The 17,572-nt window shown below is 37.4% G+C and overlaps 1 protein-coding gene across 4 annotated transcripts in view; it reads left to right on the forward strand.

Annotated features, from left to right (window-relative positions):
* GOLGA4 (golgin A4) overlaps positions 1-17,572 on the forward strand; it is an 89,991-nt gene that overhangs the window by 9,198 nt on the left and 63,221 nt on the right. For 2 of the 4 annotated variants that reach the window (XM_037148299.2, XM_037148300.2), the window contains exons 3-5: positions 4,389-4,487; positions 8,680-8,745; positions 14,532-14,846. In XM_037148299.2, the coding sequence (XP_037004194.2) occupies positions 4,389-4,487; positions 8,680-8,745; positions 14,532-14,846 (480 nt within the window). The remainder of the gene's footprint in view (positions 1-4,388; positions 4,488-8,679; positions 8,746-14,531; positions 14,847-17,572) is intronic. The other 2 variants (XM_037148302.2, XM_037148303.2) reach the window with 1 other exon arrangement.

Raw genomic sequence — 17,572 nt, forward strand, 5'->3', positions numbered from 1 at the left:
TTTTTCCAACTTTTTATCTTTTTGTGAAGTTTGACACTGGTAACAGAAAAGAATGTAAAACATAAAAGCACAAATCAGGGAATTATTATTACAAAGTGAATCCCCATGTAACCACCACTCAGATCTAGAAAAGGAAGTGTCAGCACTACAGTCCTGCCTCCCCTCAGGGAAAGATGACCACCATCCCGACTTTGCGTTTGCCGCCTGCCTTCTTCAGCACCGCTGAAGTATGCTTTCCCTTGCAAACGTTGCCACTCGACACTTGTGATTTCTCCAGGTTTTGTCTGTTATAAATTACGCTGCTATGAACGTTATCGAGCATTTCTTTTGGTACACTTGTGTCTGTGTTTCTTTGGCTGTGTCCTTAAGAGTAGAATCCCTGGGTCAAAGGGTGTGCAGAATTTTGACACTTTAGAAGATAATGACCATTATTTTTCAGAAAAGGTGTAAGACTTTACCTTCTCACCAGTTTATTAGAGTTGTTGTTGATCTACATCCTTGTTAGTCTTTTTAATTTCAGCCGTTCTGGTGGGTGTGTAATGTTCTCTTATTATAGTTTTAATTACATTTCTCTTATGTCTGATAAGACTGAGCATGTTTCATCCGTGTATTGGCCATTTCATAGCTTCCTGTTTGGGGGGAAAAGATTTTATTTATTTATTTTTAGAGAGAGGGGAAGGGAAGGAGAAAGAGAGGAAAAGAAACATCAATGTGTGTGGTTGCCTCTTGTGTGACCCAAATGGGGACCTGGTCCATGGCCCAGGTAAGTGCCCTGACTGGGAATTGAACCTGTGACCCTTTGGTTCGCAGGCCTGCGCTCAATCCACTGAGCCACGGCAGCCAGGGTTGATACCTTTTTTTGTGAAGTGCTTAAGTCTTTTGTTTATTTTTCTGTTGGTTTGTCTTTTTTTTATGCTCTGTAGGAACCCTTTTTTATATAGTGTAGATAGTTGTTTTTCTTTTTTTTCATTGGATATATATATATATATATATATATGCCTTGCAGATAATCTTCATCCACTCTGCAGCTTGCTTTTTACTAAGCTCTTAATGGTGTTCTGAGATTAATAGAATTTCTTAGTTTTAATGTATTCCAATTTGTCAGTATTTTATTTTATGTCTAGTATATTTGTATCAAAGAAAATTTTCCTGACCCTCAGTATTTTCCTGAATTATCCTGTGCTACTCCTCACCGCTGGATCTATCCTCCATTTGGAAACAATTTTTTCAATATGGTATGAAGAAGAGATCAAGTCCCCCCACCCCATTATCTAGTTGTCTCATTCTTTTCACATTGTGCTACCGTTTTTCAGAAATTAAGTGTCTGTATTTGAGTAGATTTGTTTCTGAGCTCTCTATTCTGTTCTTTTGTCTTTGACCTGGTACCACACTATCTTAATACCTAATTTTGTATTACATTTTGCCTTTGTAGAGCAGGTCTTCCCTGTCTTAATTTGGGCTGCTGTAAAAATTTTCAGTGCCTGGGTGGCTTAAACAACAGACATTTAGTTCTCACAGTTTTGGAGTCTGGGAAGTCCAGGATTAAGGTGCCAGCAGATTCTGTGTCTTGTGAGGGCCCTCTTCCTGGTTTGCAGACAGCTCTCCCATTATTATTATAGCCTAGCATGGCCTTTCCTTGTTGCATATACCTAGGGAAGAGATGGAGGTGTGGGACGATTTGGTGGAGGCCGCTTTCATGTCTCAAATAAGGGGCAAAAATTCCATCACGAGGGCCTCATCCTTATGACCCCTTCTGATTCTGCCTCCCAAAAGCTCTGCTTCCAAATATCATCACATGGAGGGTTATGACCTCAACTTAATCAATTTGGGGGGGGCATTCACTCCATAGTTCCTACTTTGTTCTCCTTGAATGTCTCACTTATTCCTGTTTTTTTCCATATAATGTATTTTCACTGTGTATGATGTACCTGTTTTTGCCCAAATTTTTGATGGAAAAATAAGGATGCTCATTATACATGGATAGTACTGGTTCCATTTTTATAGAAATGTTTTTAATTACTATGTTATGCTTATGTGTTAAAAGTATAACTCTAGAAAGCAATAACAATATCCATATGCAAAATAATACCCTGGAATACGATAATCGTTTTTGTTTCTAAGTAAACAAAAAATTGAATTGAAAAATTTAAATAAAAGATTTTTTTCCTGAAAGTTTGGGCCAAAAAAGAGGGTGTGTATTATACATGGGAGCACATTACACATGGCAAAATAAGGCAATTTTAGAATCAGATTTTCAAGTCTCACAATTAAAAACAGCACACAACAATGACAACAAAACAAACCTGTTGGAGGCTTCATTGTGATTGCATCGACTCCGTAGGCTAGTTTGGAGAAAACCTTAAAATTATAAATCAAATCTTACAATCTTTTCAGTATTATTTTACACAAACATTTATAATGCTATTCTGGAGAATAGAGTTCTAGGAATGGGATTGCTAGGTCATAGGATGTAGGCACATTTAAAAATTCGAAAGATATTTCCAAATTGTCTTGATGAAGGTTACTTTAAAACAAAAAAATTTTAAGCCTTTATTTAGTAGATGTTGATAGTAAAATAAACTTAAGGACTTTATAGTATAGATTTTGCATTAAAAGTTAATGGAATATACACTGTATCCTTGGTGCATATATTTAAATGATCTGACAGTATTATAGAAATGTGTAAAGTATGTACACACTATCTTTAATTTCATTTTTTGTGCATTTGCAATATTGCATTTCTTTAACTTAATAATTTTAAGTTTAATGTTATGGAACTTAGTTTATACATGTAAACCAATTTGAATGAAGCTGCAGTACTAATACAGTTTTTATCAGCAGTGTTAATGGTATCATTCTTACACTCAGTATTATGGTGGTATATTGATTTATAGACAGTACAGCTGAAACCCTGGAAATAACTTGATCCACTACTATTACTTTGTAAAAAGGATTTATCTAGGGTGCTTTAAAACAATTTAATTGAATATACCTTTACAAAATAATTTTTCTGAAAGGGATGATTTGAGCATTCTGTACAATAGCCTAAGTAATCTAAAGGTTACTTTTTTGTTTTTTTTTCCCCTAAGTTTTTAAAGATTTCTTTACACATGTCCAAATTTTAATACAAAAAATTTTAGTATTAAGGTCTAGCTTAAGAAATGATGTCTGAAGGAAAGACAAAGCAGTATTACCACTTTATCTTCTTGCTTTTTAAGCATTTTTCTGACAACTTTAAAATGTATTTTTGACTACAAAGTGCAGTGTAAACCAACCCTAATAGGAGATGCATTAATCACAGGAGACACATTAATTCATTACATACAGTGGATGCTAGCAAATGACTTAGGGCAGGCATTAGGACTTTATTTTCTTTTGAACTCTGGTTAAGAAGGATGGGATGGCTCTGTGCTGCCAGAGTTAGCTTTAGGGCTACACGCTAGGGGCTAAAGTGGGGCTCCCAGCACTAGTGAAAGGAGGTTGAAAAAAGCTTTTGCCGACTGCCCCTAAAGCTCTCTCTGTGGTCCAGCATGTGAAGCTTCTGTCCCTAGGGAGGCTTCATGGTAGAGAACTGAACCAAACCTCACAGTGGCTTAGTGACTGCATCACTGTGTGAAAACCCGTGTATTGGCGTAGGCCGGGAAACCCAGACTGGTCCTGTATTAGAGACTGAGAGATAGGGCAAACGTGTTTTAAGTCATTTTTTACATTAAGTGGTACTTCTTGGGTAGGTATAATAGAATTTGTCCTTAAAACTTATAGATTTAAGTTTCAGAAGTTGCTTCTGTACATGTTGGAGAAAACAATTTTGTATATAAATACGAATAAATGATTATTTAATGTTTTATATGTCTTACTCTCCCATAAGTTTTTTTTTTTAATGATCTTACTTGTGTTTATTAATCTTTCTTAAATGGGTGTATGGATCACATTTATTTCAATATCCCATAAGTTTTTATGCTGTCTTTTTGAATGAATAAAAATGGCTGGCTCAGCATTTATGTTATGCTTTGTGTTCTTTACCATGTATTGTTCTTATTGGTATAGACTCTTACACCAAATTGCTAGACATGTTTTGTATTGTGGTGCCCATTGGGTATATTATTTATATGCCAATAAGCAAGTTGTTTAAAGTTGGGCTAAACAACTAAACAGTTCAGCTCATCTCCATTCCTGACCTTTCCCAGCAACTTATTATTTTGGGGTGGGGGATGGTGATGGCAGCAATGGTGGTGGTGGTCGTGGTGAAGGAGGAGGAGGTGGAGGTGCAAAGCCATTACAGTATTGTGAGTGCTGGGTGGTGAGGACTTTGCAACATGCCCTTATGATTTGTTTTTCATCATTTGTTTTATTTTTTATACCTCTGCTTATTACACTGAATGAGACAGCTACTAGCCGGGATGATAGCAGAGCCTGCTTTTCTCTCTGAGTATACTATCTTTGCTTTGGATTCCTCCAAACAGCCTAAAACACAGACTGACAGTGTGGTGAGTCCTTCCACCGCTTCCTGTGTTCCCTTGTGGGGAAGCAAAGTAACTTGGTAATTCTAGAAGCAAATCTTAGGTTGCTTGTCACTTACCATCTTGCAAAGTATCTTCAGTGCTCTGCTGCTAACCCTGCTCTAAAAAATCAGAGAATAAATTGCCGAATTCTGATGGCTGGTGTGTTTTCTGGCAGCTTTTTAACAGCAACAAAATAACACTGCTTCCATTAATGTAGTGAAGACTACCTTCACTTGGCCTAAACTCTAAGTTTTCTTCCTAGGAAATGTTTGCTTATTGACTAAGAAAGGTATGCATCGTTAGAAATCTGGTAGGAGGCCAAGAATTTTTTGAGATGCGACTCATATTTTTAGGGGAAAAATGCATTTTGTATAAATCCACAATTAAATAACTGAGTGGGTGGGTTGATTTTACTATAACAAATAATTGCAACTTATTTTGGGAGAATGCCAGTTTTCTGTGTATTAAATATCTGAAAGAAAATAATTATCTCATTTTTCAACTGACTGAATCCATATAATTTTGAATCTTGTATATAATTTCACTTTGGGAAAGTGGACTTTTCCCTAAAGTATGTAAGTTCTTAATGTAGCCTATTAAAATTTAGAGATATTTGCTTAATAAGGATAGCTTTAGGTATTAAATTGGACACTGAACTGGGATTGAGGTTTTTTTTTAAACAGTGAGAATTGCTTTAACTTATTAAGTAGCTGGTGATTAAAAAAACAGTTCTGTAATTAATCCATGCAGCCTGTAGAGACTGGGCCTGTAGGTAGCCAGTAGCAGTCCTAAACTATTTCCTAACCTTGATTTTAGAAAGGCATTCTGGTGATGCCTTCCTTAGCTTAGATCTCAGGGAAAGAGGCCTTTCCTTGGTTTGGCTACAAGTAACACCTCACTGTTTTCAAAACTGGTTTTAGAGGAAAATCATAGTGCTTTATACTTCGTGTAGTAGTAATAGAGATTTAGAATAACAGAGAGAAAGGGAAGGGGAAGAGGTAGGGGAAGGAGAAGGAGGAGAAGAGTTGTTCTATTAGGTCCACTTCCTTAAATACTAATTTGTATTGATTCCTATCCTATTGTGAAAAAAAGCTAATAATTTTTAAATGGAGGCTTTATAAGTTATTTACATAGACTAAAAGTCTTTATAATATCATTTAAATTGAGTTATGTTCAGATGAAAACTTTTTCTCGTGTAACAACTGTAGCATAACCTATAGCAGAATAAACATTTAGTGAGGGCCTAATTCATTACATTAAGAGTTTACCAGCTACTGACTTTTCCTTAATTTAGTTTTTTTGAAAAATATATTTCAAAGGTTTATATTTAAAGATTTACCTCTAATTCTAAAAATTGCTATATCCTTAGCGTTCAGCAATTGGTAGTTGTTAAAAGACTGAACAAAACATAATTGAAGACAAATCTGGCAGTGAACAAACCTGCGTGTGCTTCTAAATTAAATGTACTTTAGAAGAGTTTTTCTTTTATCTAAAAATTGCCTCTAGGAGAATTGGTGACTTTGAGTATTGACTTGTGTTGAGCTCGTGTTTTAGGCTTCTTTCTGCCTGGGAGAAGTCCTTCAGAAGTCTTCCTGCACCGAAGGAAGTAACTATGTTGGATTCAATAAGCATTTACTGAGCCTCTACCACCAGTCGCCAAAATGTTAGGACCTGGGGACCAAGATGAAGAGGCAAAATTTCTGCTCTCCAAGAGTTTATAAGTTAGTATGGAGGCAAAAATATCAACCTACACTTATAATAGAAAAAAAGAAATTAAGGCTTCATAGAAGAAAATACAGGCATAGGGAATGTGTTAGCCCTTCGGAGTAAGCCATATGAAGTTTCATAAAAGAAGGGGCCTTTGGAAGTTGAAAGATGAACAAGAGTTTGATGGTCAGATAATAGAAAAGGCATTACAGGTAATGACAGAATCTCTAATTTTGCTTCTAAAGATTCTTAATTTAAATTTACAGGGAAACATAGGCCAATACTTCCCTTAGCTGTCCTACATTTATTTAGATATATGGTATAACATAAAAGTTGAAATATTAACACAGGGAGGAAATTTTTTAAATGTTACACTGTGTTTAATACAGCGATATTTCAAGCAATCGTGGAATAGCTTTTTTGTATGGACTACAATCATGTGTCAAGTAATTTACTTGAAAATAGAAGAATATAAACTCTATTGCCACTATTCCTCCTCACCTAAATAATTCATGGAGTTCTTTCATTTTTTTCTCCATAATTTAACTACTAATTTTCAGTATACTGACTGGCTGAGAGACTTGTTGATCCCTATAAAATATGTTTTTAATTTAAAAATATGTAGTATATTTTTAGGGCTAGAAAGCATTACTTATGGTGTTATACAAATATATGCCATGTGTACAACTTTTAATTCTCAAAATGGCAGAGAACAGGGAGATAAAAGTTAATTCTTATGTCCTTTCCCACCTTTCTCCCCTATGTAACTTTAAAGAAATGTCTTGGACTGATAAAATTTGGTAACTCTTTAATTCAAACATTACAAAAGTGGGAATAGTAGTAACAATGACACAAGAATTCTTCCCCCTCTTCTAGTGGCAGTGTCAACAGTTGTAGCTCATGGCCGTCTTAATAGGGTCTCTCCCGACTCCCCTGCCAAACCTCTACCACCCTCCCCGTACATGCAGCTCACTACCACCCCTGTCCCTGTTGGGTTATTTGAAGCAAATTTCAGAAATTATATTGCATCTAAATATTTTGATATATATCCTTAAACGTTAAAGATGAAAACATATAACTACAATATATTTCACCTGAATATTAATAATTTCTTAGTATCAAATACCTAATGAGAGCTCAAGAATTTGAGAACACTTGCAAAGCTATGTTTTAGAATAAATGAGGTCAGATATTTGACCTTTTTAAAAAAAAATTCTTACCCAAGGATATGTTTCTTGATTTGAGAGAAAAAGAGAGAAACATCGATTGGTTGCCTCCCCAACCAAGGATCAAACCCATAACCTAGGTGTGTTCCTGGACCCCCGAGTCAGACCTGCAACCTTTTTACTGTATAGGATGGCGCTCCAATCAGCTGGGCCACCTGGGAAGGGCTGACCTTTTCTTGGTCAGCTGTAGAGTTGTCGGGGAAAGGGACTATTTAAAGACCAAGTTACTGAAACATAGTGACTAGTATTTGATCAAATGCTCTTGTTTAAAATATGGGAGTTATTTTGTCATGAACTACCTCTAAATCACTAATTTCATTTAGACACTTAGTGTATTATGAATGCAATATAGAATTTTTAATCTCAAAGAATCTTATTCATTATCATGGAACCTATGCCATGGAACCAATAGAATGTGGCTTATCTTGGACCATTTGTCATACCAACAGTACAAAATAAAAAAACTTTCACATGTGGAATAAGATTATTTTTACTTGTAAGTTTTACTGAAAGTTGTAATAACAATGTCATTTATATTGCTGCCTCAAGTGAATGAGGCCTTTCTATCTCTTTTTTTTTTAAGATTTTTGTTTGTTTGTTTTGAGAGAGGGGAAGGGAAGGAGAAAGAGAGGGAGAGAATCATCAGTGCATGGTTGCCTCTCATGCGCCCCTACTGAGGACCTGGTCTGCAGTGCAGGCATGTACCCTGACTGGGAAGCGAACCGACGACCCTTTCGTTAACAGGTCTGCACTCAGTCCACTGAGCTACACCAGCCAGACTGTAGCTTTTTTCTATTTCTTGTTACCAAGATATTTTTCAGAGCTTAGCTCAAGTAATTTCAATTTGAATATTTTTTTATTGTAGGGAACTATTGCTGTTACTTCTTTTTCTTGATAGTTTTCATTTGAATGAGTTTTGCTAAAATCCTTATGTTAATTTTGTGGTGGAGGAAAAACTGGGGACATTATAATAGGGGAAGAAATGTGAATAGCTTGAAATAAATTTTACCACATACTAATCTTTGCTATTTAATTGTATGTGTTACAGCAAAATGAATTTTCTAAAATACTTACCAGACTAGTTTTGCCTTGCATGAAAACCATTCTAATAAATGAACAATTACTAATTTTCTTTGATAAATGTATCTAATAGGTGTTAATACAGGGCCTTTGTTCTTGATAGTTTTAAAACTTTAGTTTTTTTCTTCCTTTTTAAATGATGTTTTGATGTTTCTTTTTCTTAGAATGCATCTTTCCAAGCTACAAAGTCTCCCGACAGTGTTAATGAAAGTGAACCAGTGACTCCTCAGGTCTGTCATTTCAGAATGGTCAATCTGTATTACTAGCATTTGACTTTACATTGGAACAGTGATGTCCAACAGTTGATGCAGTATGTATGATAAATCCAGCCTTGTTCATTGTTTCTGGGAAAAAGTTTTAAATGAAAGTGGTTTTCGTATGTATACCAGTCATGTAAGATTTCATTTTACTCATTAAAAAATTAATGATGGTAAAGAGAAAACCTTTTGATAAAAGAAATATAACTTTATAGTTGTAAAAGAAAATAGAGGAAGTCATATTGAAAGACATTACGTTACATAATTTTAAAGGGGGATATGAAGGAAATGAGATCTCTTTAAAGTTTGCTCTTAAATGGCTAATGCAGTGTATTTTTCTGCTAGAGAATTTAGATTATCTTTGTTTGGAGATTGGGGATAATTGATGTTGTTTTGACTCCTTCCAAAAAAAAGAGGAAAAAAATTTTAAAAACATGATAACATTTGTTACTTTGGCATTAGTGATGGTTATTATTGTGAACCTGGCTGTTGTCAGCAGTCTCCAAATGTAGGGAGATAACATTTCTAATTCTGTGAATCTGGTGCGTGAACATAAACAAGTTGCGAGCTAAATGATTTATGACTAAATTATGTAGACTAAACATTCTAAAGTATTCATCTAGCAAATATATAAATTACAGCTTCCCAAACCCCATGAAAAGGTTACCTGTGAGCTGAACCTCTCCTTCCTTTCAGGGGTGATGCTGAGGCTCTGGCCGTAGTCCAAGTTCCTGGGTCTGTCAGCTCTGGCCTTGAGCTGCATCCCTAATTAGTCCCAAGTCTTTTATAAATTAATCATTTCCAATAAGTGCCATGAGGTTGGAGTAAAATATTGAGAGGCACCAGCCTAAGTGGTACTGGACAGACCCAGTGAGCTGTAAGGAAAATTGTTAAAGAATATTATTATTTCGAATTCCCTTTTTCTTCTTTTGTAGAATAGTCTGAAAAGACTCTATATAGTTAACTGAATACAAAACTATAATGAATGATAACCAGCTTTATAACAAATTTGGGAGATACTTACATGGGTGATATTTAGGAAGTAAGCTCGCTGAAGGCTTTGAACTTTTTTCAAAAAGAAAAAACAAATATTTTCCTAAAAATAATAAGATAGTATTTACTGTGTCAGGCAGGAATTATTAACCATTGTATGTATATGATCTCAAATAATTCTTATAATGAAGAGATGCTTTCACTTAGTGACTGTTCGCTTTTAAACAGATTTCTGACAAGGTGGGTGCTGGTTGTTAGCGAGTTAGTGTATGTCCGTGAAGAGGAGGGGTGCTTGCTGTGGCCGGGCATCTTGACAGCAGCAGGAAACCGGAGCGGCAAAAGCACTCCCAGGAGTTCATGAGGCACAGCTGCCCGTGACCCGTTATTACCGGGTAGAACGTCCTGTGTAAATGAATAGTTTTGGCCCACAATATAATGAGTATGGCGGGGATATCATTAGAAAGGTTCATTCATTGTCCTTATTTAAGAAGGCAAAAAGTGTGTATGTCAGAAAAATTTCTTTTAGATGCAGTTAACTTTTAAATTGCTTAATGTGGTTCATAATATTCAGCTAATGAATATGATCTTCATTCATCTCCAAGAGAATGCAGAGAGCTGACCTTTAACTTCAAACAGACTTATAAAACTCAGATATTTGAAGATAATTAGTTATGTCACCACATAATAGAGAAAAACACATTTTTCAAAACAGTAGATATTTGAGCATTTATCTGGAAAGCTCTGAAATGGTTTTACTGAATTGTAGTATTAGTACTTTAGCAGTTTAGGAGGAGTCTAGGACCCGGAGCTACTCTCTTAATGTAGAGATGAGATTTCAAGCATGAAATCTTAAATTATTTGCCCAAGGACCAGTGTCTCGTTACTCATAGTACTTTAGAATTATCATAGATAAACCCAAAACATCACTTTGTCTAGACATAATTTTTTGCCATATATTAATTGCTTCATTTGAATTTATATACTATTAAAACCAAATGAGAACTGAATATAACAAATTCAGTAGAGCAAAACAGAGGGATTTAAATAGCTGTTCTCATATGCTATTTTCGGGAAAATTCTTCTTTTGAAAACCATGTATGAATTTTAAAGTGTAAGATAAATTATAGTACTAAAGTTGAATTTTGAATTTTTATTGCTATTTTTTGAATACTGCTTTTTTCCTCTTTTCAATAGTTTATTATGAAAATTTTCAAACATACAGAAAAGTTGAAAGAACTTTAAAATGAATAGCTGTCTACCCAACACCTACATTTTATCATTGATACTTCACTGTGCTTGTTTTTATCATAAACCTGTCCATCTATACATGCTTCTATCCATCCTGCAATAGTTTTAACTTTTTTTGCTTGTTTTTAAGAGGTGGGATACTTCTATTTATTTAAATATAGTTGGTATACAATATTATATTGGTTTCAGGTGTATAATACAGTGATTCAACATTCGCATATCTTACAATGAGATCACCATGCTAAGACTAATAAATAATATTAGTCATTATGCAAACTGTCACTATGCAAACTTACCACGGTATTATCATTATTTTTTACGAAGAGAAAATGACCAAATTTAGTATATACACGTGTATGGAACCCCACATAGGAGAGAGAGTCTGAGACCCCACGTGCAGCAGAGGTTCGGAAACAGAAATGGACCACAGGTGTATAAGACAGCCTGAGCTGGGAATGCGGTGGGGGCCTTGCAGGCTGCAGAGGGTGAGCAGAGCAGGTGCTCAGTAAACGGAAGTTTGTCCTGCCCTATGGGTAGGTCAAAAGAGGTCATCTCTGAAAGTCTCTTACGGGCAAGACCTCTAATTTAAGTTCTTCTAGGTCGTTAAGGTAGGGGCAGAAGTGTCTCTTGAGCCTGTGGTTAAAGTTACCTTGAGCTCAAAACAGTCTGCCCAGCACAGAGGCACATCTTGGGATGACTCACTCTGAACCCTCACAGTTCCCTCCTCTGAAACTTCCCTGGAAGTGTCATGTCCCAGAAGTTGTGACGGTAAATTGTTCTGTATGTCATTAAACCAGTCTCATTCTTGAGAAATGTTCAGTTCACTTAAACAGTTGTGCGCATTATTACTGACCATATTCCCCTTCACCTTTTTCACGTATCTCCCCAACCCTGCTCCCTTCCCGACACCACAGACTGGCGACAGTGTGATTCACAGGTTTGTCGGTACGAGATTTAAGTCCAGAACAGAAGGCAGCTGGAGATAGGTCTGAATAAGAACAGTGTTAGGTAAATAAGGGATTGAAAACAAGGTTAAAATGGGGGAGACAGAATGGAGTTAAAAGTAACTAATGTGTCTATTTAGGTTTTTTTTTAAAGATTTTGTTTATTTTTAGAGAGAGGGGAAGTGAGGGAGAAAGAGAAAAACATTGATGTGTAAGAGAAAACTCAATCAGTTGCCTCTTATATGCGCCCTCACTGGGAGCCGAACCTGCAACCCAGACCTATGCCCTGACTGGGAATCAAACCCTCGACCTTTCACTTTGCGGCATGATGCCTGACCAACTGAGTCCCACTGCTCAGGGCTGTGTCTATTTAGTTTTACTTATACATTTCTCCTCTTTAACCCCCATCAGGGTTTTTAAATTTTGAAATGAATTACATATAAATCAGTGAGTATCTTTGGTACTAGAAATCTGACAATAGGTGCCAATGAGAGCTTAATTTTTCACACATCAGAGGGTTTGGAGAGAGTCATAAAGTACCATTCTCCCTTCAGGCACCTTCCTGGACAGCCCACAGGCTGAGAATCACTAACTCACAAACATAGATGTGGCGGTTACTGAGTCTGTCAGCTTCTGCGAATATATGTCTTTGATATTGTTCATTAGCTTCTGATCCTTAAATAACAGCTATTGCTAGTGTCATTCGAACTTGCTCTGCTTGTCATAGGGCAGTTTATAGGAAGATTGTATGAATTGGAAAGCACTTTTTGCTTGGGTCAGAAGTAGCTGGTAATGGGACATTACTAAAGTGTCCTTAAAGTTTTTGAGCTTGAGGATTCCTCCTTTACCCCAAGACCATCTCTTTCTCCCCAACGTAAAGGTAAAACACCTGAAAGTACAGGAAAATATAAAAATAAAAATCACCTAAAGTCTTACTTTTAGAACCACTCAACTCTGACCTGGTTCTAGGGGTGTTTGTGTACGCATACATATAAATTAAAATTATGTGTAATACTTTAAATCAAATCGAGTTCACAGTAACTTATTTTTTTCAATTTAGTAGTTTGTCTTGAACCGTCTTCTTTCTACAAAGCATCCTCTAGTGGTGAACATTTGGGTGGTTTCCAGTTTTCACCATCGTAAACAACCTGAGATAAGTCTCGGTACCTGCGAGGGGACTGGGGCAAGTTATCCTCTCTCCCTCTCACCTTGCTGAAAACCATTATTAAACTCACATTCCTGAGAAAAGTATTTCTGGTTTGATTTTCAAAGCGTATACTAAAGAGAATCTTTTTGATTTCCTGTAATCTTTGCCTACACATGACTTCAGGCTCTCCTGGGAATTTTGTTGCTGGCATCACTGAGATCTCGTAGGTGGCCTTGCTGCACTAATGAGGAGTTTCTAGGAAACACTTGTTAAATATTGACTGCTCACCTGAAACTAATATAAAATAATATTGAATATCATCTGTAATTGAAACATTTTAAAAATGCAATTAGAAAAATACTGACTGCTGTCACCTGACCAGAATATTGTTGCAACTGGATGGCCCTGGCCAGGGAGATCAGTTGGTTAGAGCATTGTCCCCATGTGCCAAGGTTGGGGGTTTGATCCCCACTTGGCACGTACAAGAAGCAACCAATGAATGCGTAAATAAGTGGAACAACAAATCAGTTTTTCTCTCTGTCTCTCTCTCTTCCCCCTGCATCTTCTTCCATCCCTCTCCTTCTCTCTCTCTCTCTCTAAAGTCAATAAATAAAAAAATTTAAAAGAAGAATGGAGCTCAGAACAGTTTTTTGAATTGTTATATTGCTTTATTGTTTGTATTCAAATTAATGTGTTATCATTTAAGCTGATTAAGAGACTAGCTCTTGCCTGTCATATTTCTAACATCAGACTCACTGATCTGTGCAGAGGGCTCTAGCTCAGAGTTTTCACCTGTCCTTCATGATTTTTAATGCCGATTTCCATTCCCAGTAGACAGAATGGTAAGTAGAGCAGTTGGTTGTCACTAGGCAGTTCTGCCTGGCATTCTCTTAGGAACAAAATGGGCTCCCTACACATTATCACCCCCCTCCCCCCACTTCCCTCTTCTCTTGAGAAGGGTGATCAGGAGCCAGTGCTTCTATAAAGACTCCAGATAAAGTTCCCTTGATTTTAGCCACAACTTCATACTGCATACAGTAAACCCATTTTAGGCTCTGGGTATATACTGGTGATACTCCCTCAAAGGATCTCACAGTTTAGTGACCTGTGAGGTCAGCTGGGAAAGTATGGCTTCCTTCTTTCTTACAGATGTGGAAACTGAAAGGAAGTGACTTAGTGAATGAAGGTCATTCCACTGCTTGGCGACAGACCTGGGACCTACACCCCAGTACTCTGATTCCAGGTCCAGCAATTTTTCAGAAATAATCAGGTGTCTCTCCTTTTTCAGAAAACAGTGTATTATGTTAAAGGTCAGGAATATTAATTGAATATGCTAGAGCTTTTAATAGATTATTGCTGGTGATAGGGAATAATGGAAGTTGAAATGTGTATTTTAATCCACATGTTCTGTTGGGTTTCTGTTACAGTCAGGTGACACACAGACTTTGGCGCAGAAACTGCAGCTCCGGGTGCCGTCCATGGAGTCTTTGTTTCGAAGTCCCATCAAGGAATCTCTGTTCCGATCTTCTTCTAAAGAGTCTTTGGTACGAACATCTTCCAGAGAATCCCTGAATCGACTTGACCTAGACTTGCCTGCTGCCACCTTTGACCCACCCTCTGATATGGAGAGCGAGGCCGAAGACTCACTAGGGAATTTAGACAGCTTCAACAAAGACCAGCTGATTCATTGGTTGCGAAGAACGGAACGAAGGTTGCATAGCTACAAAGGAAAATATTCTGAGGTAGGAGCATGACTTTTTTGTTGGAAGGAAAATTTCTTCCCCGTGTGTTCTAATTTATGCGAGGTTTTACTGTATGGCCTTCATTCCTGTGGTTGGCTACGCTGTTGATTCCTTAGATGTTCTGGTTACTAATGGTGGGTCATCTGTGGCATTATCTAGTTAGTGACTTTCAGTGGTCCAGCAGCTTTGTGGCAGGGCGCTTGGTAAAGTTTTGGAGATTATTGTCCGTAGCTCTCTGGTTCTCATATTCTTTGCCCTTCTGCTTGGACACCCATGGCAGAGTTACCATCTTTCCTTCTCACATCCTCTCCTTTGTTTATCCTCTAAGTTCAGTGGCTCTAACGTGACCTCTTCTGCCAACCGGACTTTCATTATTACCCCAACGACTTTGGAAGTGGTCTGATTCTCGGACACATTGGTTCACTCTCATTGTACCTACATCTAAACTTTGCCTCAAATGAATCTAACGTCTAACCCCCTCGAGGATGACACTCTCAGTTTGGTCAGAAGAAGTGGTGCCCTTCCACCTGTCTTTAGGGACACGGCGCTTTCCCTCCGGCTGTCCTCCCACCCTGTGCGGTGACATGGCACTTTCCCTCCGGCTGTCCTCCCATCCTGTGCGGTGACACGGCACTTTCCCTCCGGCTGTCCTCCCATCCTGTGTGGTTGAGACAGTCCTTCCTGACGAAAACCTTTCTCGAGCAAGTTGCCCATGTTTTATTTGTTTGTTTGTTTGTTTGTTTGTTACAGTGCTCAAACGTTACTGTCTTAACATTTTGTAAATCAGCATTGTAGTTCATTTTAATTATTCAGTAATTAAAGTTCAAGATTAGTGATATAAAGTTAGCCATAACTTCTATTTCCAATTGTGGCTGCAATATGGGAACCAAAAGAACCTAAAAGAACAAAAAAACCCTAGGTGAAATATATGAAGTGTCTTTTAAAAACTATAAAATACTGATAAACTAGGAAGGAATTATTGGGCCAAAACCTGTTGGCTGGCTGGAACCTAGAGATGTAAACAGGATGTGAAAGCTGTGTATCTCATGGGGCTCACTTGTGGAGTCAGGCACCTTTTTCCTTTAAAAACCTTTTCTAATTTTTATCTTTTTAATTTTATCAAAGTAAGTAAAGGTCTTGATTTTTGTTGGTCTAGATTTCTTTATTTTCACTAACTTATTCGTGGCATTTATGTTTGAAGCTGGAGCAACAGTTTAATTAGTACTTAAGTGCATAAGACACTATGTATTTGATATTTATGGTGCCATTTAATTTTGCATCATTGCAAAGGAGATATCACTTTGCCAAGTGGTATCAGCTTTATTATGTAGAATAGGGGTTAGAGCAGGGATGTCAGACTCATTTTCACTGGGGGCCACGTCAGCCTCTCGAGGTTGCCTTCCAAGGGCTGAATGAAATTTTAGGACTGTATAAATGGAACTTGACAGTTAAGCAAGAGCGTGGCATTTCTGTGGGGTAGAAACAAGGCATCGGATAGAAACAAGGTGCCAGGATGAATAAAACAAGGTGGAGGGCGGGATTCGGCCTGCGGGCCTTGTGTTTACCACAGATGGTAAACTTAAGGTCATATAGGTAGCAGTTGACAGAGTCAACTTAAGGTCAAGTAAGCAGCTTACTTAAGGTCATATAGGTAGCAGGTGACAGAGTCTGCTTTGATTCTGGGTCTGCCTGATGGTTTCTGCTGGTCTGTGCTGCCTCAGGTAGAGGTATGCAGCTCGTTTGGGAAAAGAGCCCATAGACTGTGCCTTTACTTTTCCTCACCTGTCTGGTCTAAAGGTAATAAGTTGAGGGTCCTTTTCTTAGGCAGAATTTTTTTTTTGTATTGTTAATCTCTTTTTTCAAGGCAACTTTCATTGTTAACTGCCTCTTCACTCAAGGTATCAGGGGAGGCATTTAGGGACACAGAGCAGCTTCTGAAGGAAACTAGCAGGGTGCAGAGTAGGGGAGTGCTTCCCCGTAAAGCTGCAGCCTGTCTCTTCAGAGACCACTGGCACTTCTAAAGTAAGGTCTAAATAATTCATTGGAGCCATGTGCTAGCCTTCAGATAAGTAATGCTACACAATTTATAGGTTTAAAAGATTTGTTAATTCATACTTTCATCAAGTTAGGCTAGAATATCCTATGTAGGTTAAATGGTCAAACATTTCTTTAGGACCTCAGTTACCAGTTTTCATCTGTTGGTTATGAGTTCTTTTCCTGAGTCATTACACAGCCATAGTCACAGATCCTACAGCCAGAACTTTTAGAGATGAATTACATGGTCAAGCAAAACATCACTTGGAGAGCTTGTTAAAACACACATTCCTATGTCTCCCTGCTCTTCCTTCCCCAGTTCTCCCTCTCTTAAATCAGTAATTGGTTTACTTTATTTTACTTTTTTTATAGGGCAGTTCCATTTTTAATTTTTGGGGGTAATAACTTTGTGCTGCTTTCTACAGTGACTGCACCCATCTACATTCCCACCAACAGTGCACTGGGTTTCTCCCTTTCACTTGTTTTTTGGTTTATTGATGGCCATTCTCACTGATGTAACCTGATATCTCAGTGTGAGTTTCATTTGCGTGTCTCTGATGAGTAGTGACATTGAGCACCTGTTCATACGTCTCTTGATCACCTGTCTGTATGTCCTCTTCCGAGAAGAGTCTACTCAGGTCCTTTGCCCATTTCTTAATTGGGTTCGTTTTTTGTTTTTAATCTTTATTGTA

This window comes from Artibeus jamaicensis, unplaced genomic scaffold (assembly GCF_021234435.1).
Source record: "Artibeus jamaicensis isolate MK-2021 breed Jamaican fruit bat unplaced genomic scaffold, CSHL_Jam_final contig_519, whole genome shotgun sequence".
In the NCBI taxonomy this organism is placed as follows: domain Eukaryota; kingdom Metazoa; phylum Chordata; class Mammalia; order Chiroptera; family Phyllostomidae; genus Artibeus; species Artibeus jamaicensis.